Here is a 12,779-nt window from a genome sequence, read left to right on the forward strand (position 1 = left end):
TCCTCACTGAAATCTCTTATCCCTGTTAAAATCACCTCAAATACAAAGCAATCTGGCCCCAGCTATCATGCTATTAACATCATCTTTCAGCTGGCCATTTGCCTCCTGTGTTCCTTAACTTTCCCGTAGTCTTTCTTCTGCACCCCATCTCGTACCCAAGGCTGTCTACCTACTAGGAACACAGCAGATAGAAGCAGGAACACAGTAAAAGGATAAACCAGACTTCATGAAGTCAGCACCAGCATTCTGAGCCATCTGTGTGAAATGATTTACCACATCAAATATATAAAAATCAAACTACTATTAAAAATGTTGTTTATCCTTCCTTACAGAGCCTGCTTTGCCTAGCAACTACACATTAACAAGCTCTGAATTTTTAAAACAAATACTCAGAAAGCACAGTGACCAGGAAAGGGGAAGATAGGAAAATAATTTTAACTCAGAATTTCCTCCCTCTTTTTAATTAAATAAACCTGATTCCAATTTCTATTTTGTAATTTCAAACTTCTGTTATATATTCCCAGTGGGATATAATACAGGCTTCACTTAAAACAATAAAGGAATATGAGCCTTTTCTTTCCTGAATAACAACATTGAAATAAATGGCATTTATAGTCAGAAAAATAACCCTATGGCTTGAGCCTACGTATTCGTCACACAGGCAAGCCTTCTGTTAAAAGAAGGAGCAAACTTATTGAAGTAATTAAAAAAAACCAGCTACCAAAAAAACCCAACCCAACCCCCAAAAAAACCAGGCCAGGAGTAACTAAGGCTTCTTTCAAAAGCAAGGAGGGGGAGAAAAGAAAAAAAGAAAGGTCTAGAGGACAATAACACAGGCCATCGAAGTCAGATGGCACACAGAGAAACAAAGATTCATTGGTGGGGCCTTCAAGCTCAGACACACACATATATGCTTTGAGGTATATCAGCATGCCTGGGCTTTATGCTATTGATTTTCTATAGCTCCAAGAGTGGGATTCTACGGAGCTATACTAATGATCAATGTTCAGAATTTGTGAGGATTAGAAAAAAAAAGAAGAAAAAAAAAAGGGAGGATCAACAGTATTGCAGCACAATGCTAATTTTTCCCCCTCCAATGAATGTCCACATTTTATTGGTGGAATTATATCTGATTATCCTAGTTCTCTCAACTCTAAGTTATACATTGAATATATTGTTCCAAACACCAGAAACATCAACTCTAAAATAATTATATCCATGCCCGGTTGCCCCACAAATCTGAAAAGCCAAAGGAATATGTCCATTAGCAGTTCAGAATCTGTCACACTTGAGCTTTGTTCCCTTTTACTTAGTTACAGAAAATTCATCCAAACTAAATGCTTCTTAATGTGTACCTTAACATGGGATGGCGTGTGATTGAGATTATGCAGAAAAGAGCAAAGCTGAAGCCAAACTCCCTTCATCTTGGATTCAGTGCGAATTCTAACAGATATCAATATCACACAAGTTAAATGAGATGTCCTTCATCTACCAAGTAATGCAGTAAATTATATTACCAAAATGAAAAAGTCCTCCAGATACAAAATAAAAAACAAACATCGTATCAGCATACCTCCTGTCCTTCCAAGGCCAACCTGCACAGAAGGTTGAAGGCTTCCTTCATTTTTCAACAAATGAGGCAAATGGTAATAGATATTTGGCACTTGAAGAGATTTTCTGCTTGTTAGCTCTTTTAACAATTTCAACGTCTCATCTGCAAACACACATTAAATCAGTAATGCACAAAACAAACAATATGAAGTTTTATGCAGTGGTAAATAATACAAAATTCCAGGTTTGGTCCTAACTGAAAAACAGAACAACTGCATTTTACTAAGGCACTATATCTTGTGTACAAAAGAAGTCTTTTCTTGTTTAATTTTTGAAATAAACTATAGCCAAGATTATTTTCCACTCAGCAACCTTGCTACAGGTATAGACAATACTTACCTGATCACACAAGATTTAGTGTTTAATCACAGGAGTAAAGAACGCTCCATTTATTTAGTTGTGGGTTTTTTTCCCAATGAATCAAAATGGGAGACTTATTTACCTAGATTATGTTTTACTTATGCTTACAGAGCTCATCACCATGTAGTGATGCTACTGCAAATAACTTTTCAAAGCTACAAATATCTATCGGAATACACTGCACATACAGGTACAAAAAAAAAATAGCATTAAATATACACTTAAGATTTTGAGTATTTCTGCAATAAAATGAATGATAACATGAATTTAATTTAGTCCATTAGAGTACTTAAAATAATTCTTGCTCTTTCTAGAATAACTGCCTCTCAGGATGTCCAGGTGGCTCTCAAAGTTGCAAATAACAGTTTTTAAATTCCCCTGCTGTGCGTGTTGATTTTCGTACAGCAAGTGTGAAAACAACTCTTATTTCAAATGACAAATATGATAGCATATGGACCTTTGAAAACTTATGGGCTTTACAATATCAGGTTAAGTAAAAACCTGTACTCATAGTTTCTGAGAAAATACTGAATTGTGTAGAAGTGAGAAAAGCAATGCCATAAATGTCATTCCTCTCAGATTCTGAATGTAGCTTTGACAAAGCTAGAATGGTTTTGTTGTGGGTTTGGTTTGTTTGGGGTTTTTTTAATATTTATTTCTGGATGAAAAAAAATTCCTAAACACTTATCTTGAAAAATGCTTTGTAAATAGATGTCATAAGTAGAGACGCTAATTTTGATAGATTCTAATACAGGTAAATTTTACTTTTCCTGCTAACATTTCCTTTAGCTTCAACTGCAAAAGCTGGACTAAAAATTCTCTCAAAATATGACAGCTGTTTGCATGAATAATGATTTACATAAAACAATCTGGAATTCTTTCTGCTTCAAAGACAGCAAATACTACATATTATTATGCATACATTAAACTTACACTAAGTTCTGACACAAAAAGACTTCAGCTGACTTCCTATCATGGCTTCACATGGGAAAAAAGACGATGTCCCAGTTGGGATCCAAACATGGTAGAAAATTTAAAATCTGAATCAGTAACTTCAGGTGCATCAGAAGACAATAACTCCCTATGATTATACTGTCTAAGCAAGCTAACTCATTTTTTGAAATAAATGCAGTAATAACTTAATCACAAATCCAGTATCAAACTTATATGACTTCCTCTGTTGTTCACTTTAAGAGCAAAAACATACCATACAGAAGAGGAAGAGTCACAGGCTATGTTAAATGTAACCTTTATCCATACTGTTCCTGGAGATCCAGGGAAGTACGGCAATCAAGTTGGATAGTCCATTAGTGAGACAGAGCAATTCATCCTTAATATCAGCACTAAGGGCCTATAATTATAAACCTACCCCCACCCACCACCACCCTCAAAAAAAAGAAAATTCTGTGGAAGATAGTAACCCATAGCACAAATGAAAGTAGATAAGAGATTCAAAAAGTTTGATCCAGTTTTTTGATTTGCGCAATGTTTGCACTTATATTCCTTATGAGGGTGATACAGTGAAATTTCTGCCAAATCAGACCTCTCACCAGAAAGTTTATATTTATTGTTATTCATTTTCCATCTAGAATAGTCAGAGTGACTAAAGCAGTGATAGTGTGATTTTTAAAGTTAACTTCAAAACTGGTGAGTAGTGCAAAGGCATTCTCTAATATTGCCACACACAGCTCTTAGTAAACTTGAGCATCTGCCTCCGAAATGGGTAAAAACTTATGGAAGACTTTACCAGTTCAACATTTAATCACCAGTTATTAAAAAGGACGTTATCTGCACATTTTACAAATCATAACCAATACCTTGGATAGCCTGTACATTTTTACATCTTCCAGCTGACTTTTAAACATATTTTAATTGCTTCAAGTTCATCCATTTCTTAAACACCATTTGCTCATCTTTTCCCTCAAGCTCTATTTGAAAAGTGATGTAAATTATTGTCAAAATATATTCAGTATGCTAAATAAGTAACCAGAAGTTCCAAACTTTTGGAGGCAGGCATGTAATAAGTATTCAGTCCCTAAAGTCATAAGAATGAAGAGTGGGTGGATCATTAAAAATAGAAATTGGAAAAAAGAAAAAATTCCCCACCAGATATAATGTATTACAGATTCTTTACTCGCACTGCTAAACAGTTTCATTCGGCTTTCTTGGTATTAATTTCTTGCTCTATAGTAGTAAGAAGAGATATTAGTAGTGCAGAGTTATAAAATACAGCTCAATCACAGTATGTACCTGAAAAATTATTCATTGCATTCTTACTCCCATTTGTTTCTGCTACTGCACGCCTGAACTGCTCCAAGATAGCATTCAGCTCAGAAGAGCGTTGCAGAGTGCGATGCTCAGCTATACGAAGACGTTCCTTCAAAGCATGAAATTCCCGTTGATATGCAATCAATTTTTCTAGAGAGAAAAAAAAGAGGATCCTGGTTATTTTTGGAAACAAGCACCTACAGACAGATCCAACAAGGGTCAGGGACTGCTCAGCTATGCAGCACTTGCAATTCAACCAAGAAGGGTACAGCCCAGCACAACCCCACCTAAGTTAGGCACTTCAACATTTACGCAGCATACAGAGGGAAGAGTGAGCTGCACCAGACAGGGATGCAAAGTAGGCATTGAGAGGGGGTATGCCCCTCACCGTAGCCACAGACAAGCGTAACCTTTGAGTTCCCATTACTCAGCACCATAAGGCAATTCTGAATCTTTTCTTGGAACAGATGCCCACAAACCCTTTCTTTGAAGAAGCAGAATAGGAGTGGTGCCTTACAAAAGCACAGGTTATGCCTTTCAAAAGCCCCCTCTGAACACTTTGTAAGAATGAGTGGAACTTGACAATATTTCAGACATAACAATTTCAAACTCAGGTTTTAACTTAATGGTATTGTCAGTGCCTTGCAAGAACAAAATTTTGATCAAGATCCTGCTAATGTAGATACACACATGTATTCTTTGAAAGTAGACCAACAGGGAGAGGGAAACACCAAAACTCATTTGCTGATATGTTGCCTATGCCCTTGCCACCCAACAAAGAAAGTATCTCTGGTTTGTGCATTTTTCCCTCTTCTATTGGTCATTTCCCTGAATCACCTGCTCACCACCATCACTCTCCTTCAGCCTGTCTACAGATACGGACTGGATTATCTTAAGTGATTTTATACCTTGTAATAAATATTCCAACAACACAGCTGTAATCCATACGCATATCTTTTTTTGTCATTTACCTATCCATTCCTAGCCTTTTAGTATTGCAGTAATAAGGAAGCAGAAGTTTTGTAAGTAATTCGAATCTCTTCCTGTTGATACATTGCAGTAACACGAGGTAAAAAAGGAAAGACAGTCAACTTTCCCTTGTTAATAATGCTGCATTTCCTTCAACTTCTTTCAGTTTACATTTATTTTCTTTTTTGTAGTTGGGATGTACTGTTCTGATTATGTCTAGAAAACACAATTAGATAAAACGCCCTCTGTTTTGAAGACAGAAAAATAAAAACATAGTTCACTACCTCTTAAAAACATTTCCCTTGCCAGCTTTATTATCCTTTTTATTTATTTTTTTTCCATTAAAACCAGATGGTTATGGCTTTTGTGCCAACAAACCCAGAACACAGATGCTGGCCCACGATAGAGTGCTAGGCACACTACACACTGACGACTGAATCCAGACTGCTATTTGAAACAGGACTTGGTGCTTTAGTCAGCAGTATTGACACAGCCAGGAAAATTTTCTGGAGTTTCTGGCATGAAGGACATTCTTACTTGCCAATGATAACCCAAAGAAATCAAAGATTCCTTGGTACCATGTCTACTAGTTACAGTAAGGTTACAAAACATTTTAACAGTGAAATGAATATAGAATTGTATTAGTGTAGATGCCACACTCAATGCCGCAAATGATATCCCATACTGTCCTGGTTTCAGCTGAGATCGAGTCAATTTTTCTTTCTAGCAGCTGGTATAGTGCTGTATTTTAGATTTAGTACGAGAACAATATTGATAACACACTGATGTTTACCTAGTTGTTGCTAGGTAGCTGTAGTGCCTACACTCAGTCAAGGACTTCTCAGCTTCTCACCCCCTGCCAGGTGCACCAGAAGCTGGGAGAGCACAGCCAGGACAGCTGGCCCAGACTGGCCAGAGGGGTATTCCCTGCCATGTAATATCATGCTCTGAATATAACTGGGGAAGCTGCCGGGACGCAGGATCACTGCTCAGAAACAGACTGGGCATCAGATTGTTTTATTTTCCTTTTGCATGCAGTGAGCAATTACATTTGTGCATCACTTGTATCATCATCTGTAGAAGTATTACAAAGTAGTTCAGTTTTGAGGCTCCCAGTGAGCAGTACTGGTATCGCTTTTATGGTATTTAAGATCTCAAAAGCATGAATTCCTTTAAGAAATACTAGTTGATTAGTTCAGAGTAGTCAGCTTCTCTCAGTTGCTTTAACCAGACATATCTGGGTTAAAGAGGCTGCTCTAAAAGACACAAACTCCTGAAATCCATCGTTCAAAAATGTATGACCGATTTTGTTAGGTCACAATATTGTTCAGCCAAGTAAAACTAGCAAATGCTAACATTACAAATATAATCATATTTTGACATCCACTTTCTATGAGTATCTTTCTACTTATTTACACAAAATGAAATAAAAAATGTTCTTTGCAAGAACTTAAGTCATTTAAAACATTGACATCTCTAAACCTATCAGAGCTAGCACTTTTCATGTATTTGAAGATTAATATGCAATTTGGCCTTTTGGTACTTTTATGACTGCTTGTACTTTGAAACAAACCAAATTAAATTTAAATTTCTAACAGTTATATCTTTGGCATACTTGCAGTACTTCAAAGCTTTGATAAACTGCTCAGATATTTATTACTTAAAAACAAACAGAAAGCCACAACAGCAGCAACATAAAAATTCATTTTATACTGAAATGCACTTGCAAAGGAGAAAATACTTCTTAGGCTCTTACAGTACCACCAAAAGTGGTTACCACCTGTCTCAGACTTTAGAAAAGTAAACGTCTCTTAAGGCATCAGGAGTTTATAAATACTCTAATTTGAATTTTCAGAGTTCTTGACTCCCAAGTACTTGGGAATGACCCCACAAGATTCAATTTAAGGATCTATTTTTATTTAAACTTTGACTTAGCTCAAGTTCGGTATTTGCTTTTTTTACCCCCATCTCCAACATACGAAATAATTTGAAAGCTAAATCTTTTAATAAAAAAATTAGAACTTTTTGAGAAGAACATGTTACTATATTACACAAAAGTCCCATTGTAATTTTGAATTTCACTTCTTTCCTCACAAGGAAGAGGGAATCAAAATTTGCAAGTGACTATAGAAGTTTCTCCAGAAATTTAAGGCAGTCTTTATGAAATGGGTATGTATGATGAAAAGCTCAATTAGAGTTGAAACTGGCCATGGCTGTATGTAACAACAAGAAGGGCTTTGTTCAGTACATTAATAGCAAAAGGAGGTCTAAAGAAAACATTGGACCAATACACGTTGACTATCGTCATTTGACTAATAGGGATGAAGATAAAGTAGAGGTATTCAATGCTTTTTTTTTTTTTTAACCTCAGTCTTTAATAGTACTGATAGACCTTGGGCTGCCCAGTCCCCTGAATCAGAGGACCACAGGTGTGTGAACAGTGACTTTCCATTAGTGTACACTGAAATTGTAAGGGACCAACTGTATCAGCTAACGTTCACAAGTCCATGGGGCCTGATGGGATTCATCCCAGAGTATCGAAGGAGCTAGCAGATGTTATGGCAGGACCCCTCTTGATCATCTATCAAAGGTCTTTGGAGTCTGGGGAGGTGCCTGCTGACTGGAAGCTAGCCCACATTATTCCAATTTACAAGAAAGGCAAGAAGGAAGACCCAGGGAACTACAGACTTGTTAGTCTAACCTCAGTTCCTGGAAAAATTATCAGAAAATCATACTGGGTACTCTTAAAAGGCATTTAAAAAACAATGCAATCATCAGGCACAGTCAATACAGGTTCACAAAGGGAAAGTCCTGTTTAACTAATGTGATATCCTTCTATGATAAGATCAGCTGCCTAGTAGGTGAAAGAAAAGCAGTGGGTGCAGAGGTTTTTTTTATTTTAGTAAAGTTTTTGATACTGTCCCTCACAGCATCTTTCTGGACAAGTTGTCCAACTGTGAGATGAGCAGGTTCATGGTGTGCTGGGTGAAGAACTGGCTGAAAGGCAGAGCTTGAAAGGTTGTAGTGAATGGGGCTACATCTGGCTGGTGACCGGTCACCAGCACTGTTCCTCAGGGCTCAGTCCCAGGGCCAGTTCTGTTCAATACCTTTATCCGCAAGCTGGATGCAGGACTTGAATGCCCCATTAGCAAGTTTGCTGACGATACCAAACTGGGAGGTGCTGTCAACTCTCAAGGGACAAGAGGCCCTGCAGAGAGATCTAGATAGACTGGAGCATTGGGCAATCATCAATGGCATGAAATTTAACAAGAACAAATGCTGGATTCTGCACCCAGGCCAGAGTAATGCTGGGCACAAGTATAAATGGGGAGAGAAGTGGCTGGAGAGCAGCCTCACAGAAAAGGATCTGGGGGTGCTGGCCAACAGCAGCCTCAATACGAGTCAGCAGTGTGCTCACTCAAAAGTTGATGTAGTATTTTGAAAATTAAAAATTCAAATCAAACTGTGAAGGTTTGCAAGTATTTGACCAGAGACAGAATCTCAGCTATGCATCCAGAGGAGGGCAACAAAGCTGGTGAAAGGGCTGGAAGGCCTGTCCTATTAGGAGCGGCTGAGGACTTTGGGCTTGTCTAGTTTGGAGAGAAGGAGGCTGAGGGCAACCTCACCGCTCCCTACAGCTTCCTGAGGAGGGGAAGTGCAGCGGGAGGTGCTGAGCTCTTCTCCCTGGGATCCAGGGACAGGACGTGTGGGAACGGCTCAAAGTTGCACCAGGGGAGGTTCAGACTGGGCATTAGAAAGCATTTCTTCACTGAGAGGGTGGTCAAACACTGGAACAGGCTTCCCAGAGAGGTGGTCGATGCCCCAAGTCTGTCAGTGTTTAAAAGGCATTTGGACAATGCCCTTAATAACATGCTTTAACTTCTGATCAGCCCTCAAGTGGTCAGGCAGTTGGACTAGATGATTGCTGTAAGTCCCTTTCAACTGAGATATTCTATTCTATGACAAGATGACTCCTAAGCATTGTATATACAAAAAATTCAATAGTGTAGCCAATATTTTCAAAACACATTTGACCACTTAGTGTTTTATTGTTCAAAGGTTTCTCTAAAACCTAAAGAAAGTGAATTGATTTCTTGTCAAAAAGTATCAAACCACTTTTTTTCATTGCTGTTACAGTAAAAAGAAAAATACTGAGCCTAAAACCATAACAGAAACAAGCACAGAGATCAGTGGTCAGCATCATGAAAAAAAGTCTCTGTTTCTACAATCTTATAAATGGTTTTTCTTCTTATGTTGTAACCTAGAGTGATTTAAGAAAACAGATGAAGGAATTCAGACAGTAAGACATTGGCCTTATAAAGCTGATGGAAGAACCCCAAACATATCTGTTCTCTGGCAAAGAAAACATCCCTCTAACAGCAGCTGTAGCCAATATCAAACACATTTAGTCTCCAACAGTTTCAGCATACAGTCATATTTTTATTTAAGAATAATATACTGTTTTACATTGAAATGAGAAGGTGATACTTTTTCATGCTTTGCTCTGGAAGCTAAAAAGATAAAATAAAAATAACTAGCCCTTATACTTCAAATGAAAATATCCTGTTAAGAAATTACTTGAGAACTGAAAGGATTAATTCTTCAGCATTTTCTCTTAAACTTTAGTAGTTTCAGCAAAACTCCAGAAGCTAAAACCTAAATATTTTATCTGGCTTGATGCTGTGCACTTCTTGGAAAGTTAACACTACATCAACTCACTCAGAAGTTTGTTTTCTCAATTTTTCTTCCCTTGTTGCAAGATGTTCTTCTAAATATGTAGAACCTAGAATTTAGACAAGCTCACTCAAAAGTTGATGAAGTATTTTGAAAGTTAAAAATTCAAATCAAACGGTTAAGGTTTGCAAGTGTTTGACCAGAGACAGACTCTCTGCCTACTCTTCCTTCTCTGGGTTATTTATGTTTCTCCTACTAAACAACTGTTAAAAAAAAAAAAAACAAAAATCCTTCCAAAAAGACACCATTAGACTAAAAAACTCAGTCCGTTCTCTTAGCCACAGTCTTGATTATACAATTTGATTTTTGCTCCAAATTTAGACAGCTCATAAGCAAAATTTTAGACCAGGTGCCAGTTTCCTAAGCTCAACATGGAGCTTCTGAACATCTTTGCATGCATCTAGTTTTTAGTTTGGGGCTTTGTACTACTAGAGTAATCTGTTTATGTACTTCAACCCAAGATTTTTAAGAGCAAAGAGCTTTCCCTTGGGATTAAAAAAAAGGGGGGATCAAAGCAAAGGAACAAGAAAATATGCTGTAGTTGGAATTTACAAAAGCATTTTGCAGATTATCTCAGCTCAACTAAAATAGCAGTAGTAGTCTGAATTGTAGGTAAATTACCTGCACTGGCAGAATGCTCGCTGTATCATAATTCCAAATGAAACACATACTGAACAACAAAATGCCAAAAATACCCTGGAAACACAACCAGAGCAATTCTATGGCTACTCAGCTTCAGTGCCATTTAAAAAATCATCAACAGCTCTTAGTTTTCTGTTCATGTCACTTTTTAGCAAAGTGAAATTTTTTGATGCCCCAAGCTCGTCAGCATTTAAGAGGCATTTGGACAATGCCCTTAATAACATGCTTTAACTTTTGGTCAGCCCTGAAGTGGTCAGACAGTTGGACTAGAGATTGTTGTAGGTCCCTTCCAACTGAAGTAGTCTATTCTAATATGAAAACTATGTGAGGAAACTACTTTGGGTGCACTTTTAAACTGAGTGGAGTACAGACATCTGTAGAATCAGCAAAATTCTGCTGCCTCTGACTATTTGAAGAAATGAGAAGATTTTATTTACATATCCTAGGCAATAGCAGAAAAGGAACACAGAGGAGCACATATTTCGATGATATGCATACACATCCATCTTTGGTAATGTTGCATCAGGGAAGAGAGGTACAGGCACTACAGAATCAGAGATATTCTGTGGCCCTCTAGAGATTCCTCTCTCAAGAAATGGGCTAAATAGTGGACAAAGAAAAAGGGCAAGAAACCATCTAAAAAGAGAAATTTGCATTTCTGGCAATCTGCAAAGTTTCTAACTCCATGTAGCCTCCAACAGCCATACTATGATACCCTGCGACTCCACTGAAACCCCTGCCACTCTCTACAAGAAAAAAAAAAGATCTGTGGCTGTTGTATAATATGCCCCCCCCCCTTTTTTTTGTTGGGGGCGGGGGGGGGGAGGCGGCAGGGGGAGTAGAAGAAAATTGAATTGCATGAAGACCCTTACAAATCCCAAAAATGTTTCAGCAATTCTCAGTTAGTATTGCCATTCTTCCTCAAGAAAAGTCTTTTTTTTTGTCTGCTAAAAGAAGCACCATCTACAACATAAAAAGCAGTATGAAAGCTCTGCAAGCTGTTATTTTTCTTATCAATCAAGCAGGTTCACAAATATGTTAAATCACAGGCCATTTCCACAACTGGAAATAGAACATATTGAACTAAGCTGACTGTATTTAAAAAAAAAAAAAAAAAAAAAAAAGCAGGCTATAATTTACTCAAGAGCTCTATGGTGCTATGGCTGGCTGTCTCCAAAGGCAGATGCATCAGACAACAAGATCAGAAAAAGCTTTATGACCTTTCCATATCAACAGCAGGCAGCTGAGTCTTCCTTCAAACCTCAAATCAGCTAAATACCTGAAGTGATGGATCTGCCACAGAGAAAAAGGTAACCAGACACAGACTTGGCACTCATAAAAGACAGCAAGACAAGTACAGAGGGCTTAGTTTTACCACATTGTAGGCCTGATTTATATTTCCTGCTCTTACCCAACTGAACTGTTGAAACCTCTCGCCCCATTTGTTCATTAAATAGGAACAGGAAGAATTGGCTGCCATCTGACACACAGACAAAAGGCTCTGGTTGGCAACAAAGTATTGCACACAAATATTCAATTAGTAAAAAGGGTAAGAGCAAGAACAGATATCTGATGTGGCAGAAGCCTTCTTCTATCCAAGAGGGGGATATTCAAATAATTATTCAAATCAACAGCATCTCATTGGCAACAGTACTAAATTCACCAATGTAATAGTTAAGTTTATGGCCCACCCTAGTAGCAACCCTTTCAGTTTTCTTCTTCCAACCCCAATGTTCCCTCTCCTTAGACCCTCACTCAAAACCAACACAGCCCGCACCTTCTCGAAACAAAGAAAAAAAAAAGCTTCAGTTAAAGCAAATCAGGCTAAAAGTTAAAGGTTCCACAGCAAATGTCTAATTTTTCTGTATACTCTGTTGAAGAGTTATTAAAATGCCATTAAATAAATGTCTGAATCTGTGAGAATACACTGTAGTAAGTGCTAATTCAGGTACTTTTGTGATTTGTTATTCCACAACTCGTTTACTGCCATTTAAAAAGCCCCACAGTAGTTACCATCATGCCATAGGTCAGAAACAGTAACAAGCTTCATGTATTTGTTACAGTTGCATCAAGGTTATTGATCAATTTATAGGTTGACACAAAATAGAGGTCTTAATGGGCAGAGAGCTGCCACACTGAGTGCTACATAGTCAGTGGGTGTAGCAAGAGCAGGTTACTCTTCAAGGAATAAAGGA

General features: G+C 37.7%; 1 protein-coding gene across 2 annotated transcripts in view; it reads right to left on the bottom strand.

Annotated features, from left to right (window-relative positions):
* MGAT4A (alpha-1,3-mannosyl-glycoprotein 4-beta-N-acetylglucosaminyltransferase A) overlaps window positions 1-12,779 on the bottom strand; it is an 80,269-nt gene that overhangs the window by 45,780 nt on the left and 21,710 nt on the right. For both annotated transcript variants that reach the window (XM_075737949.1, XM_075737960.1), the window contains 2 exons: window positions 4,222-4,389; window positions 1,574-1,714 (listed from right to left, as the gene is read on the bottom strand). In XM_075737949.1, the coding sequence (XP_075594064.1) occupies window positions 1,574-1,714; window positions 4,222-4,389 (309 nt within the window). The remainder of the gene's footprint in view (window positions 1-1,573; window positions 1,715-4,221; window positions 4,390-12,779) is intronic.

The sequence above is a fragment of the Balearica regulorum genome, chromosome 1 (genome assembly GCF_011004875.1).
Source record: "Balearica regulorum gibbericeps isolate bBalReg1 chromosome 1, bBalReg1.pri, whole genome shotgun sequence".
Lineage (NCBI taxonomy): Eukaryota > Metazoa > Chordata > Aves > Gruiformes > Gruidae > Balearica > Balearica regulorum.